Raw genomic sequence first — 13,792 nt, 5'->3', positions numbered from 1 at the left:
CGACCGGACTTCGACAATGGTGCCGCCCTCACGCACATATCCCCATGACGCACGATCAAAAACACCCACACACTCGACCGCCTCGAGTCCCTCTCTCAGGTCCAAGACGCCTGTGAGTGTCCCCTTGACACCGACAAACAGCACCATGAATCCCGGTGGCAATGTCAAGGTCGTCGTCAGAGTCAGGGCGTTTCTTCCCCGCGGTAAGGAAACTATGACCTCTCAGTCCGCTGCTGCTAATCACTGTACGGTAGAAATCGACAGAGGCGCAAGATGCCTGATTGAGATGAACCCTCGCACGCAGTCGACGAAGCTGCTGGTACCGCCTTCGTCCGACCCTGCAAATGCACGAGCACAGACGAGGAAAGTGGTGGAGGAGAAGTTGTTTACGTTTGACAATTCTTTCTGGTCGCACAATACGCGGGACGATCACTATGCCACACAAGAGGATGTCTACAATTGCTTGGGAGAGGAGTTTCTGGACCACAACTTTGAAGGCTACCACACGTGCATCTTTGCGTACGGCCAGACGGGCTCGGGCAAGAGTTATACCATGATGGGCACCCCAGAGCAGCCCGGGTTGATCCCACGAACCTGCGAGGATTTGTTCCAACGCATCGAGTCCAACGAGAGCGCCAACATCAGCTACAGCGTTCGAGTGTCGTACTTTGAAGTCTACAACGAGCACGTACGGGATTTGTTCCAGCCCCGGACCGAACCGCCGCAATACCTCAAAATCCGCGAATCTCCTACCGAAGGGCCTTATGTCAAGGACTTGACGGAAATCCAGGTCAAGAATTACGGCGAGATTCTCAAGTACATGCGCATGGGCGACAGCTCCCGGACCACTGCTTCGACCAAAATGAATGACACGTCTTCCCGGTCACATGCCGTCTTCACCATCATGCTCAAACAAATCCACCACGACTACCGTACAGACGAGACCACCGAAAGATTGGCTCGAATAAGACTAGTGGATTTGGCCGGATCAGAGCGTGCCAAAGCCACCGAGGCCACGGGGCAGAGGCTTCGAGAAGGTGGAAACATCAACAAGTCACTGACCACCCTAGGCAGAGTGATTGCGGCGCTCGCCGATCCCAAACATGGTCGAACACAGCACGCAAAACGGGGCAATCGCGACATTGTGCCGTACCGTGACTCGATTCTGACTTGGTTGCTGAAGGATTCGCTGGGAGGAAATTCAAAGACTGCCATGATTGCTTGCATAGCCCCGTCAGACTACGATGAGACCCTGTCAACCCTCCGATATGCTGACCAGGCCAAACATATCCGCACCAAGGCTATTATCAACCAAGACCATGTCTCGTCGGCCGAAAAAGACGCCCAGATCAACGAAATGCAGGAGACAATCCGCGCGCTGAGATGGACGCTGAGCCAGCAACAACAAAATGGTAGTGCCTCTGTGATGAAGGCCGTGCAAGAGACCGCCGAGGCTCAGTCGGAGAAGATTCGTGAATTTACGACCAAGTACGAAAACATGCTGCAGATCATGGAAGAGAAGCTGGCGATTTCAGAGTCCAAGGTGCGACAGCTGGAGGAAGAGAAGGAGGCCTTGAGCATTCACTTGAAGCTCGTGCTGGACGAGCTCAAGAACCCGATCGTCATCAACAAGGAGGAAACCGAAACCGAATCGGTCTACGAGAGGTCTAGGGCGCCGACGCCGGACATGATCTATGAAGATGACACGGCTTCTAGCGACGAGGTGGACACGGAGTCCGAGGTAGAAGACGACGCCGCCGAGATGCAGGCCGAGATGGAAGCGCTGATCTCGGACTTGGGGATGTTCAAGAAGAAGATTGCGGCGGACCACGAGATGTTTGGCATTGGCGTCGCCGCCTGAGTGGGGAGAAATTGGACGAAAGTGAATGGTTCGGGTCTGTTGGTTAGCGAGGCGTTTGTTGGTCTTTGGAACAGCCCTATCGGGGAGCCATGGTTTGCGAGAAGGCGAGAACTTGGTGCAGAATGCGACAATGGAAACTCGTACACTTGGTTGTGAGTTTACGAATAGAGAAATTTTACCTTGCTCAGTGGTGAACCGCGCGATCTGTTAGCTTTGGCTATGTTGTACATCAATGACTCGTCGAACTCACTCACTCACTCATATATATGTACTAAGTCACATCTCGATCGTATCTGCCATACGCGTCAACGAAGCGCGCCACCTCCCTCAGATCTGCCACCCACCAAACGACCACTTTCTTATTGTCTCCTCCCACGCGAGCCTCGCCGCCGCCGCATCCTCCTCCTGCCTCGCCTCTCTCTTGTCGACTCGACTCGCGACGGTACCTGACCCACTCGCCCAAATCGAGCCTCCGCACCTCGACGCCAACTCTCTCCAGCGTCTCTTGCAGTTCGCGCTGGCCACTACCCAAGGGCTCGTCGCGGACACAGACGCCCACGTCGGCGGAGACGAGGCAGTCGAAGTCGGTGGGCGAGTCGCCGACGTAGATGACTATGTCGCCTTGGCTTTCGCTTTCCCCCTGGTCTTCGCGGTCTCTGGTCCGGTGTAGGCGTTGGAGATGCTGCAGTGCGGCGAGTTTGTCAGCGCTGGTGTGGATTCCGGCACCACCAGCAGGTGCCACTGTCGTTGAGTAGTCATTGTCCCGGGGTGAGCAGGGGAGGAGGTTATTGGCGAGGATGGGGAGCGACTTTACTACCGTGGCTTGGATCTGTGATGAGTGTTCGTGCTTGAGGTCTCCTGCCTCTGTGGGTGCTGTGGTAGCCGCGGCTGTTAGACACGCTCTTATAAACGCGGCGCTCCAATTGACACTGATGATGGCGATGGGTGGAGAACCTGCCGCCGCCGGCACAGGCACACTCGCGTCACACTCAACATGACTGTGACTGTGACTGTGACATGCCCCTGCACCTGGACTTGCAGCAGTAAGAACGTCCCACCACCCCTCCCTGAGCCGTACCTCGCCATTCCGAACCGCCCCCTCCGCCTCCATCGAAATATCCCCTTCCGTGACATCGGCAAAGATCCCCGCGTCCACCACCCTCCGGACACTCCGCACCTCGACCCCCCTCAGACTAGCCAGCCAGGCACTCTCGAGGGGTATCGTGCGCCGGTCCTGCCTGGAGGGACGGTACGCGTCCTGATGGCACGTGTAGTCCGCCATGTAGGCCTGGACGATCTGGTCCCACGACGGGGGTGGTGGGACCCGGTGCTTGTTAGTTCTGTAGCCGATGGCCGCGACGACGTGGAGGGTGTCGCGTGTGGTGAGGGTGCCGTCCCAGTCGAGGACGATGCGGATACGGAATCTCGATGCCATTGTTGGAAACGTGGATGGTGACAATGACGGTGGACTGGTGCGTAGCAGGTATCGCGTCGGATGGGTCGGGGAGACGCGCATGCCATCCCCTCCTACTACCAAGTATCCTCTTTAGCGGGAGATTTTTAAAGTGACGTTGTCTTGTTGTCCATATGCTTAGATTGCTCCTTGACCTTTTGTCCTCAAGGCTGGTGGATGGATGAATGGAATGAATGATGGATGAGGCTCGCTGTATGTAGCTTTGGCGACCGGTCTTGGCAAGGCAGATCCCCGTTGCACACTTCTACATGCCTTTATATCTTCGTGTCTTGTTTAGCCAGCAGATGAATCTAGAGATTAAAGAAGTTTGACCATCCTACATTTACTCTTCAAGGTGTCGATCTTGGTTCTTGTCGCCGTCATTATCCTGCATCCCCCCCTCTAGACGCTCGTCTCTTTTCTTGGGCGCCAACTCCAAACGCGTGATGATATGATTGAAGACCTTCTGCGAACTGACTGACGCTTGAATGTCTACAGCAAGTTGGTTCCGTGAATGATCGGCTTGTTTTCCTCTTAGCACGTATTCCAGCGCGAGCCAAACTGTATAGTTTTCGGCCGACATGCTATAAAGTTCGACTTTTTCTGTTATGGCGGTGGGTGAAATGGATAGCTTCACATAAACGCACAGTACCCTCCCTTCGTATTCGAAGGCTAAGACAACACAGTGCACGCCCGGTTCCCTTTGGCCAACAATGTGCAGGGTGCTGGTGGCGACATCCCACACCCCATTTGGCTCGGATCCTGCGAATTTCCACGTAGGAAAAGTGAAGTTCCTCTTGACAATAATGCTTCTGGTGAAAATTGTTGAGTTTCTCCCCGGCAGCATGAGGCGAAGCTCGCTTTGAGCATAGTCGATGACGATATCTTCGTGCCGCGCATCGACAGCGTCTTTGCAATGAACAAGAAACGTTCCGACGTTCGACCCTGGAGTAACTCGCCGATACCGATTGTCATGGGTCCACCGTCGCAGAAGAATACCTGTGATCATTTCAGGCCTATGCTGGTACGCACATGGGATCAAACCAATCCAGCAATCACGAGGAATAAGACCCAAGTAGCAGTCATCAGGGGGGGATACCAATTGCATTCTCAGGTGAATTCCAATGTCGGTGACTGAAACTCCTGTCTGATGCGAGTATTGGTTGCACGAAACGATACGACCAGAATCTTTGAAGTCCATGGGACTTTCCGCAAACATCGGTAAGAGAATGTCTGGATCGCCTCGTTCTCTAAGCTCCTGCACTGTGTGTGGCGAGAAGCAATGAGCAAATAATGACTGGTCTCCTGTGACTTTCAGGATTTCTTGCTGAAGTCGTGTAAATGCTCTTCGACCCTCACCATAAATCAGGGCCATACTGAGATCGAAGATTCCGAGGAGGGAATAGGAGACATCTTCGATACGCTTGGCTTGCCTTTTCGATGCCCACGACATGCGCTGTGCTACACTCTTATTGAAGATGGCATAGGGATCCCGAAGCACATCTTCATCAATACCAGTCTTCACCGATATCGAGAAGGTGAGTTCTGTTTTGGTCCCTATGCGACTCCAATGTTTATCAAAGAGAACAACATGATTCGGTGCGATTAGTTCTTGAAGTGTCCATGCTCTTGTCCACCATCGACTCTCGAGATAGCCGTCGATGATACCGGTCTCCTTGCGGTTATGCTCGACATCGCTCAGGTAGGCATAGCACACGGCCGACTTGCGATACCAGGTGTACATAGAGTTGATAGCCTCGGTGAGCTCAGCACTACTGCTTTTGTCGATGCAACAGGTGTCAATCCAGAAGTATTGCAAGTCATCTTGTCTAGCTTGTTCTCCACAGAACCGGATCTTCTCATAGCCAGGCTTATCCTTGCCAGTGCCGTTTGTCAAGTCTTGGAAGGTGACTTCCTCGGTATCCGCTCCCCATGTGTGCGAAAGTATCGCATATGGAGGGATTGTATCGTTGCCAAAGTGCTCAGTGAGGTTGAACTCGCCAGTATCGCTACGTCGTAAAAGACGCATTGTTTCGCACAAACCTTGACAAGAGCAAGTCGTGGGAGTGAGGTTTAGCCGCGGCAGGTTGGGTAGGGAGACAGGAGCGTGGCAGCTCGTTCGTCGGCTGAGAATACCATAGAATACCTAGCCATTAGGGTTCAGCAACTACACAGGTAAACCGAGAACACTAAACCATAATTACCGAAGTATTGCATCTGAAAGCGAGACTATTGGGGACGAGTATAAGTTGGACACGCAGGAGTTGGGGCTGGTTGCACAGCCTATATTTTGGCGTGGTACTTGTAAGGCCGACGTAGGCATCGTTGAAACCACGTGTTCGTAAACCGAGCAGGTTTGACACCTCGATCACGCTGTGTGGTAACCACGTACTTCTACTGTCTTTGATTGTCACTAACTGATTCTATTCAGTTCTGGGAGTACGTCGTTGTTGTCTCGGCATCCTATGATTTTCTCGTTCTTCTTCTAACCTGTGGCTCAATATAGCTATGTCCAGCCCCAGGAGCTTTAGAACGGCTTCATGAACAGTCCCCCGATGGCCGCCACTTCATTCGAATGTGGCGATCAATCTCAGCATGGCTACTGAAATTGTGAGAAAGAAAACCTGTGGTAGGTTATGGGGGTCCCATCGAAGGGACACCAGTGCCGATATCGATTCTAGCTGTTTTCTCTATGATTGACGCGTCATTGGGGGCGGATATCGAAGCAGCAACTGAGCAGCTGGTTCCTGAAGGAGACAATTCATACGCGCTGCCGAACAGGGGTGGCGTGGGAGGTTGTTGATAGGCCATTGGCGGCAAGAGTGGTGGCAGATTGTCGCTCTACTGGGCATGCGTTTCACGCTTTCGTTGGTTGTGTGCAGGACACTCCCTCTCTCTCTTCTGCGTTGTACCGTCACAGTAGCCGGTGGACCTGAACTCCTTAATCTATGCAAGGTTTCCATTGAATATTGAACTGTCCTTTTTCCTTGCAACCCTGTATAAACAACGGAATCGTGTATAAAAGGAGCAAGTATAGCTCAAAATGGACGAGGAGCAAGTCGCCCGCAATCCAAGAACGTCCGGGTAAACCCATCTCCAGAGCCCAGACTCTGTCTTGAGCCGCTGAGAACGGCAAGGTTGATTTGATGAAAGGTCTTCTTAAATACGCAAAAAGTTGCCATCAATTCCATATGTTTTCCTCGAGAGGACACCATTGTCATGGACGGCAGGATGCAGGACATTAGGCAGGAGTGAAGTTGCTATATGAGACTGGCAAGGAGGACATCGAGCACAAAGGTAGATCTGGGCGGACGCTGCTGTCACCAGCGGCAGGAGGTGGACACGAGGCAGTGGTGTAGCTGCTGCTTGAGGCCTGCCAGGTGGATGTCGAATCCAAATAATTATGCCGACGGACGCATATCTCATCAGGAACATTAAATGGACATGCAACTGTGGTAAGGCAGCTTTCTCATTTCTTGAAGGGCAGGCGTGATATCAAAGGGCAAGGCTTCAGACATGGCAAAGTTTGGTTTTGCAAGGAGAGAGTCATGTTATAGAAACCCATCTCCGCTGCGCCGTTTTACGGCAAAGACAGCCGAGGTCGTGAAATTCCTCGTGATGATAGGTGAGGTCGATCTTGGAGCTATCAAGGCAGAGCAGCAATCCACACATTTGGCGACTATTTGAGGCAGTTCGACTGTTTTGTTGGCAACCTCGATCTCGAGCACTTCCCCTCACTTTTTCCTGGTTTTGCTTGGGGGCGCAGAGGATGCTCCGTATAGGCTTCTCTATCATCACAGGAATTTTTCCGCTTAGGATCAGGCCTGGTACGCTTCTTGGAGGCCATGAATAACTATTGTTTATTTCTATTGTTCATGTTCAAAGATTTTGGGGTTGACGCGACGCACGATGCCAGGCGCTACTCACCCACGTGGCGGCGCAGTCTGTTCAAGCCGTACTTCCTGGTTCCGACTGACCGCTTCTTGCAAAGGAAGACCAATCGATAACCCCCTCTAGATATTCCTTCCTACTGCAGGTGCCTTCAAGTCATCGAGGCGCCGTCCTCGCCCTGCAGTCTTGGGCGAAGGATATGGCCTGATGAGTTTACGCAACAGCGTTTCAGATAGGGGTTTGGCTCGCTAGCAAAGGGAAACTATTGCCGGCTCTGGGGAACTAAACAACGTCCCCCAGCTGTGTCCTTTGGCGTGCTCACTTGCTGCTCCCCTGGAACTCCCTCGCCCTCGCCTGACGCTCTCCCATGCCTCCTGTCCACTCCGCTCGTGCTCCCTCACGTGCCCGATTAAGCGGCAATGCTCCTTTTCCCAAACGAATGTGGTAATCGGTGCAGGTCAGTTCGGGGCATATACATCGAGAAAGAGACACCCTTTTTTGGGGAAAAAGTGTCACTGCATACTCAGACACATGAGCTTGACAAACCACTGCTCCTCCGTGATCGACTCTGAACACATGTCCTTGAAATTCTGCAGCGCGACTGGGTCGATGACGACGGCGTCGTCCTTATCACTCCCACCTTTGCTCCCGCTGTCGTCGTCGTCGCTGTACCCACCGCCCTCGAGCACCCCGGGCCCGAATCCATGGGCACGCCCCAGATTCTTTTGCGTCAGGCTGGTCCCGTTCAGGATCCACCCTGTATACTGCGGGAAGGCGCTTTTCGGCGGCGTCTGCGGGCCCAGGTCGCCCTGTCGCACGCCGCCGGAGATGCTGGTCGGGTGCTTGGTGCTGCCCTCGACGCAGTAGGGCGAGTCAATCACGTTGCCGTCGCGGTCCGAAAACGCCAGCTCGGCCACCCGGTTCCACAGCGCCGTGTCGTCCGCGATCATCTCGGGCGTGTACCAGATCCGGCAGTCGGCAGCCTCGTACGCGAAGTGGAGCGGGATGTTGTGCGGCTCGCCCATGCGGTAGGCGTTGAAGCCGTTGACGCGGAGGCCCGTCCCAAAGCGCTCGGCGGGGCCCAGGTTCCAGTCCTCGAACTGCGCGTCCGCGGACTTTGGGTTCGCCGTGATTTGTTCCGTGTAAGCTTCGACCAGGTACGCCAGGAAGTCGTATGAGAAGAGCCGGCTGCCTCGGACGCCGCCGATGGTCTGCATGGGCCCGCTCTGTGGCCGCCCGCCAACGACGATGCTCATGACGCGGAACTCGTTCTTCAAGTGCTCGACGAAAATCGAACATGCAGACGCACAGTACCTGCGACAGCGATGTCAGTCAAATGGCTTGCCATTGATAGGGCAACGGAGGAGAGGAAGTATCGGGAGGTTTGTTTCTCGCAAAGAGAAGCACGTGGGGAACTGCTTACCCATCGGTCAAGATGATGATGTTTTCTGCCGCAAAAGGCCGCTCTGCCCGAGGATCGGCTTGAGTTATGTTCAGATCCGAATGGTCAATCATCGAGTATTCGTTGTTGGTATAGTTTTCCTGAAAGTACGAGGTGAAATACCCCGGACCCTCGCGATACGGGCCGTAGAATTGGTCGGCGCTGTCAAACGACTTGACACTCGGCGACATGACCGTCTGATAAGCCCAGGGCGAATTCCAGTACTCGGCGTAGATTTCTTCCTCGTCGAGGCCCGTGTTGGGGTTGGCGTCCTGGGCAATGTCCGTCTGCTCGCTGAAGTAGTCGACGAGGGCTTTCTGCGCGCCGTTGGCTCTCAGGCTGGATTTGGTGTCGGGAGGCGTGTCGGGAAACAGCTGCACCATTGTCTCGAGGCACAAACGGACGGATCCACCTCCGTTCGTCCGCAGGTCGATGATGAGATGGTCTTTGCCGTTCTCTTTCGCCGACGCCAGGATTTCTTGCAGGATCTCCTGCGAGTTGACGTCTGAACCACCGTCGTCGTCGGGCGAAAAGCTGGTGATGGTCAGGACAGCAACATCATCCGGGAGATCGCCACCCCAGTACCCCGTAAAGGCACCAGCGTCGTCGGATATCACAGCAGGCACGGGCGACTGTCGCTTGACTTTTCGTTTCGCCTGTGCAGACTCGCCAGAGTCGTCAGACTCGTCGCTGAGATCGACCGTCTGGTAAAACATGTTGTACATTGTTTCCCCGTCGACGATGTCCGAAAAATTATTGGGTCCCCAGTCAAAGTAATTTTGGTACGCTCTGATCGAGCCGTTTTGAAACGTCAAGTTTGTGTCTGTTCCGGGGTAGAATTCTGGACTCCCGAAAAACCCGTAGGGATACAGCAGGCCGTTGTATAAAGCGTCTGGATCTTGGGACGTGCCGGTCAGTGATTCCGTCTGCAGGAATTCCTGAACGTCGAGACCATTGATCTTTGTGATGGCCGAGTAGTCCCCGCCCGTTCGGACCCGTAGCTGACCATCGTCGTCAAACTCGTATCGATCCCCAAAAAGATAGACCGATGGATATTCTATTCCATCTTCGGACAGGGACACCAAGTACGTGATGGTGGGGAACCGGTGGAAAGTCAGTGCCTTCATTATTGGACCTTTGGTCATTAAGTGGTCGTCCTTTCCCAACAGTGACATGGTATGCAGATCAACTTGCAGGTCATACTCGCTCGAGTACTCATTGTTCATGACCTTCTGTCCAATTTGATCCAGGGTATCGAGGATGTCGACAGGTGGAAAAAGCCATCCGGTGGTCGGCGCGGCCAAGTAGTCGAGAGTACTTTGCATCTCGAGATAGCCTCGAAGGCCATTGATCAAGGCTGCCGCATCTCCTTGAACCACGGGCACCGAGTTTAGGCATTCATATGCCACCTCTGGACTGAGTAGGTCCGGTGAGCCGTCACCTAATGATTGCCTTTAGCAGCGAATCTGACTCGGATTGAGAAGGGTAATATACCATAGTTGACAGCATCGAATATGGCGGCAACATGTTCGCAGGGATGGCTATAGCCGGTTTCTGATCGGGCAACAGCGCCGAATGCTCGCCCCGCCCAGAAGATCTGAGTCGTGACCCATAAGAGGAGAGACATTACATAAGAACAAGCTGGAGATTGTCGCATCTCAACAGGAACATTGGCTATCAATCTCTCTCACTCTTACTCTCGCTCTTTTTTTTTCTATCCTGGACAGGATTCTTTGCAAGTAAAAAGGGCCCCCGGGTCAATAAATGAAAAGTACTTACGTCGAGAGGAAAAAAAACATCAAACACCAAGCAAAAAGTGCTAAGGGAGGTTTTTTGGTCTCCTGTCAGCCCAAGGCCTGGCCAGGGCAAAGATCCTGAAGGATGGGGCCAATACGCCCGACTCGTGCTCGCTTGAAATATGTAGTCATGCCGTAAGTGAAAGCCAAGAAGGTCCGCCTCGAGGTTAACTCAGCCGTAAATTGACGAGGGCCTAGCGAACAGGCTCCTTTCAGCGACCTCGGGGGCTCATCGAAGACATCGTATATTGACCGGCGCCCGCGCTGGGCATCGCCAGTCTAGACGCCCACTTGGGCGTTTTCATAACCGGCTGAAAATGTGGTGTGGTGGCCTTCTGTCACGGGGGACGGGGAAGAGACGAGCTGAAACATTGTTCGTATTGAGCGCCAGTAGAGCGGAAGGCCGTCTCTTGCCAAGACAAGTGCCAAGACCAGGGCGGAGAACTTCCTCCACCCGTTTTAGAAATCTCGACCAAGCTCGAGTCAGCCCAGGGGCCACAAGAGATCAAGATTAGCTGCTGAATCCTTCGCAAAGTTGGTCTTGGCAGAGCGATAAAGACGACGGAGCTTATGGCTAAATTGACACTCGTATAGTTGAGCCGTGGAAACGACTCAATCAATCATTTCTAGATGCCTAATTCCTCTGTGTTCCACTGCCAGGTAGGTGGACGAAGTTCTGGTCGCACACCCGTCTGCGGAAAAGCCTGTAGATAGGCACACTATCAAGCTCATGTCCGACCCTCACATTTATGTTCAAGCTGCGAACAGTGCCGCAAGCACCCCCGCCAAAAGCCCAGCTGCTGCAACCATAGGCCTCATTGTGGGAGAAGCAGCGGAGGACACGGACGGCGATGTTGCCTGGGTCGCAGAAGAAGATGGCTGCGATGAAGACGGCGTAGGTGATGCTGAGCTCCCATTACCCTCCATGGTGTCAAAGGTAGGATCGTCTGCGTACTGAGCAGAAACACCCGATGAGTTGCTGCAGGCCGATTGCGGTGTCCCTGTCCCTGCGACAAAATTCACATGCATGCACTAAAGAATCAAGGACCATCAGATGAGACAATTCGCCATTCATCTAGTGCACAAACTCGCCATTCAAAATATTGTAAGAAGGAACTCCATACCTGGTAGTGCACACCGTCTTCCGCATCCTGGACAACTTGGAGCAACCCAGCCGACCCCACCCAGGAAGGCGGTATTGTGAGGGCGGGCTGGCAGAAACTATTCAGGCCGAACTCTTCAACAGTTGGAATCAGGACCGTCCAGTTCGGTGCCGATAGCGATGTGCCTAGCAAAGCACGGTAGGCGAAATATGACTGCGCATGAAGGCTTGTCAGACCGACGGCGTCGCCTCCGACGTGGAAATCTGTGATGTTGTCGGAGCTCGAGGGGCTGAAACCGCCACAGGGCGACTGGTCTTCATTGTTGATGTTATTCCCCAGTGGTGGCGGCGTTAGAATGATGAAGTGAGAAGCACAGAGGGGCAGCAATACGATCGTGAGGAGTGAGGTAACTTTGAGGGTCCTCATGGCTGTTTTTTTGACGAGGGGTTTTGATGAAGGAGCACACTTCGAGCAGGTAAGAGGAAGTGAAAGAGAAAGAGACAGAGCAGACAACAAAGGGGGAAGTTGACTGCAGTTTTCGACAGCAGCCATGCCATCGAGACACATGGTGGCCCTGCATTGGTATCCGAATAACCGTGGTGCTGGTCTCTTGTGGAAGGGTTGCTGTTTACGAAAACTTGCTCACTTCTCGGTCAACTTCCGGCTTGGTGTTAGCCTCGCAGACTAGCTTCGTTGACGACCACAGCGAATGCATCGATGATAGGCTCAACGACCCATGTGGCTTGCAAACAGACAAGGGAGCGTCGAGTCGTCGAGTTGACAAGCTTCGAGATGGAGTCGCGAGATGAGCTTGAGCAAGATAAGCATGTCGCCCATAAATGCTTCGCATTCTCTCGGGTGACTGCAACAGAGCAGTTTCTCTTCGACAGAATTCAACCTCGATTGAAACCCTTTTGATTCTGGCAATATGCAGCATTTTGTCTCCTGTCTTGCGTTTGCGACCTTCGTTTCGCTGGTGTCTGCTCACACCCAAATCTGGTATCCGGAGTGGCGGGCAGACTCCTTTGACCTTCCCTTCTCGCAAAGGATATACCCTTGTACGTGAAGACTCGATTCTGTCAGCAGTCGATTTATACTTACCTCTCGACCCTCCAGGTGCTGGCATCTCTGACAATGCAACGACGCCTCGCACAGAGTGGCCCCTGACTGGAGGCTCTCTCAATGTCACTCTCCACGACGCCGCCGCCTACATCTTCATCAATCTCGGTTTCGGGGCCAACTCGTCCGACTTTAACGTCACGCTGTTCTCTGCCCCCCTCAACGAGACAGGACCCGGCAACCTCTGTTTCCCCAAGCTAACATTACCGCCTGGCCTTCCAATCCAGGAGGGGACGCAGGCGTCGATCCAGTTTGCCACTGCTGGTCATAATGGCGAAGGCCTGTACAATGTGGGTGGTGACCACGTTTGTTCCGTCCATCGACCTCTGCTGATTGTTTTCTGGCCAGTGTGCTGACATTACCTTTACCAACAATGCCACTTTGTTGCCCTCGGACCAGTGTCAGAACAGCTCAACCGTGAGCGTTACAACCCTTGGCTCTTGTCCAGTCCCGGCGACGAACTCTAGCGCTGAACCCAGCTCTACCTCGGCGTCGAGCTCATCGGCGGCGAGTATCTTTGCTCCTTCGGCATTGATGGTACTCTTGGCAAGTCTGTTTGTGGTCGTGTGGTAGCCTCTGATGCGAGCACACCTTCACAGTGGAGGGAATGGACGAGTTGGAGTTAGGCAGTATGACACAGACAGATGTGAAGGCGGTCGGAAAAAACAGATGCACGCGCAGAGCAAGAGAGATGGCCACAGCGCAGATGAAGAGCTGTTGACCAGACATGTCGAGAATCGTTAGAGATGACGAATATTTAGTGACAAAGATGATGAATATCTAACAGTGACACAGCTCTGAGTAGTGAAATTCCTTGCCACCATTATTGTTGCCTTTTCCCGGTCGACTCGAGTATCTTGCGGGAAGCCATAGCTTATGCGGTCAACAGCACCCGCATCTTATGACTGATCAAGCCACTCGTCGCGGCTGAGTACAAATCACCTCTTAGTCAAGACAACAATACTCGGTATACACAGTATTGCGGCCCCACTTTTGTGGAGTATAAACCCCCCCCCCCACGGCATAACCGAGGTTGAGTGGGGGTGATTGGCTTGCCGCGGGTACACTCGATACCATGTTCCCTTTTTTTCGGAGACGCATTGGCAGCAAGGACTGTAGGCAAGTAGT

General features: G+C 53.4%; 6 protein-coding genes across 6 annotated transcripts; 2 read left to right on the top strand and 4 right to left on the bottom strand.

Moving 5' to 3' along the window:
• Nucleotides 1-145: 145 nt before the first annotated feature.
• Nucleotides 146-1,861, top strand: AYO21_02816 (hypothetical protein; the record flags this gene model as incomplete). The annotated part of the gene is made up of 1 exon (XM_022652792.1): nucleotides 146-1,861. The coding sequence occupies one exon, from the start codon at nucleotides 146-148 to the stop codon at nucleotides 1,859-1,861; it is 1,716 nt and encodes a 571-aa protein (XP_022514817.1).
• A 271-nt stretch (nucleotides 1,862-2,132) lies between these two features.
• On the bottom strand, nucleotides 2,133-3,296 carry AYO21_02815 (hypothetical protein; the record flags this gene model as incomplete). The annotated part of the gene is made up of 1 exon (XM_022652791.1): nucleotides 2,133-3,296. One exon carries the CDS (start codon nucleotides 3,294-3,296, stop codon nucleotides 2,133-2,135), a length of 1,164 nt encoding a protein of 387 aa, XP_022514816.1.
• Nucleotides 3,297-3,657: 361 nt separating this feature from the next.
• AYO21_02814 (hypothetical protein) lies at nucleotides 3,658-5,343 on the bottom strand (the record flags this gene model as incomplete). Its single annotated transcript, XM_022652790.1, has 1 exon — nucleotides 3,658-5,343. One exon carries the CDS (start codon nucleotides 5,341-5,343, stop codon nucleotides 3,658-3,660), a length of 1,686 nt encoding a protein of 561 aa, XP_022514815.1.
• A 2,374-nt stretch (nucleotides 5,344-7,717) lies between these two features.
• On the bottom strand, nucleotides 7,718-10,273 carry AYO21_02813 (hypothetical protein; the record flags this gene model as incomplete). Its single annotated transcript, XM_022652789.1, has 3 exons — nucleotides 7,718-8,519; nucleotides 8,629-10,087; nucleotides 10,141-10,273. 3 exons carry the CDS (start codon nucleotides 10,271-10,273, stop codon nucleotides 7,718-7,720), a joined length of 2,394 nt encoding a protein of 797 aa, XP_022514814.1.
• A 922-nt stretch (nucleotides 10,274-11,195) lies between these two features.
• On the bottom strand, nucleotides 11,196-11,971 carry AYO21_02812 (hypothetical protein; the record flags this gene model as incomplete). Its single annotated transcript, XM_022652788.1, has 2 exons — nucleotides 11,196-11,474; nucleotides 11,567-11,971. The coding sequence occupies 2 exons, from the start codon at nucleotides 11,969-11,971 to the stop codon at nucleotides 11,196-11,198; spliced, it is 684 nt and encodes a 227-aa protein (XP_022514813.1).
• A 502-nt stretch (nucleotides 11,972-12,473) lies between these two features.
• AYO21_02811 (hypothetical protein) lies at nucleotides 12,474-13,237 on the top strand (the record flags this gene model as incomplete). The annotated part of the gene is made up of 3 exons (XM_022652787.1): nucleotides 12,474-12,603; nucleotides 12,662-12,954; nucleotides 13,013-13,237. The coding sequence occupies 3 exons, from the start codon at nucleotides 12,474-12,476 to the stop codon at nucleotides 13,235-13,237; spliced, it is 648 nt and encodes a 215-aa protein (XP_022514812.1).
• Nucleotides 13,238-13,792: the final 555 nt, after the last annotated feature.

The sequence above is a fragment of the Fonsecaea monophora genome, assembly GCF_001642475.1.
Source record: "Fonsecaea monophora strain CBS 269.37 chromosome Unknown Scaff13, whole genome shotgun sequence".
In the NCBI taxonomy this organism is placed as follows: domain Eukaryota; kingdom Fungi; phylum Ascomycota; class Eurotiomycetes; order Chaetothyriales; family Herpotrichiellaceae; genus Fonsecaea; species Fonsecaea monophora.
This window is presented reverse-complemented; position numbering and strand designations above follow the sequence as displayed.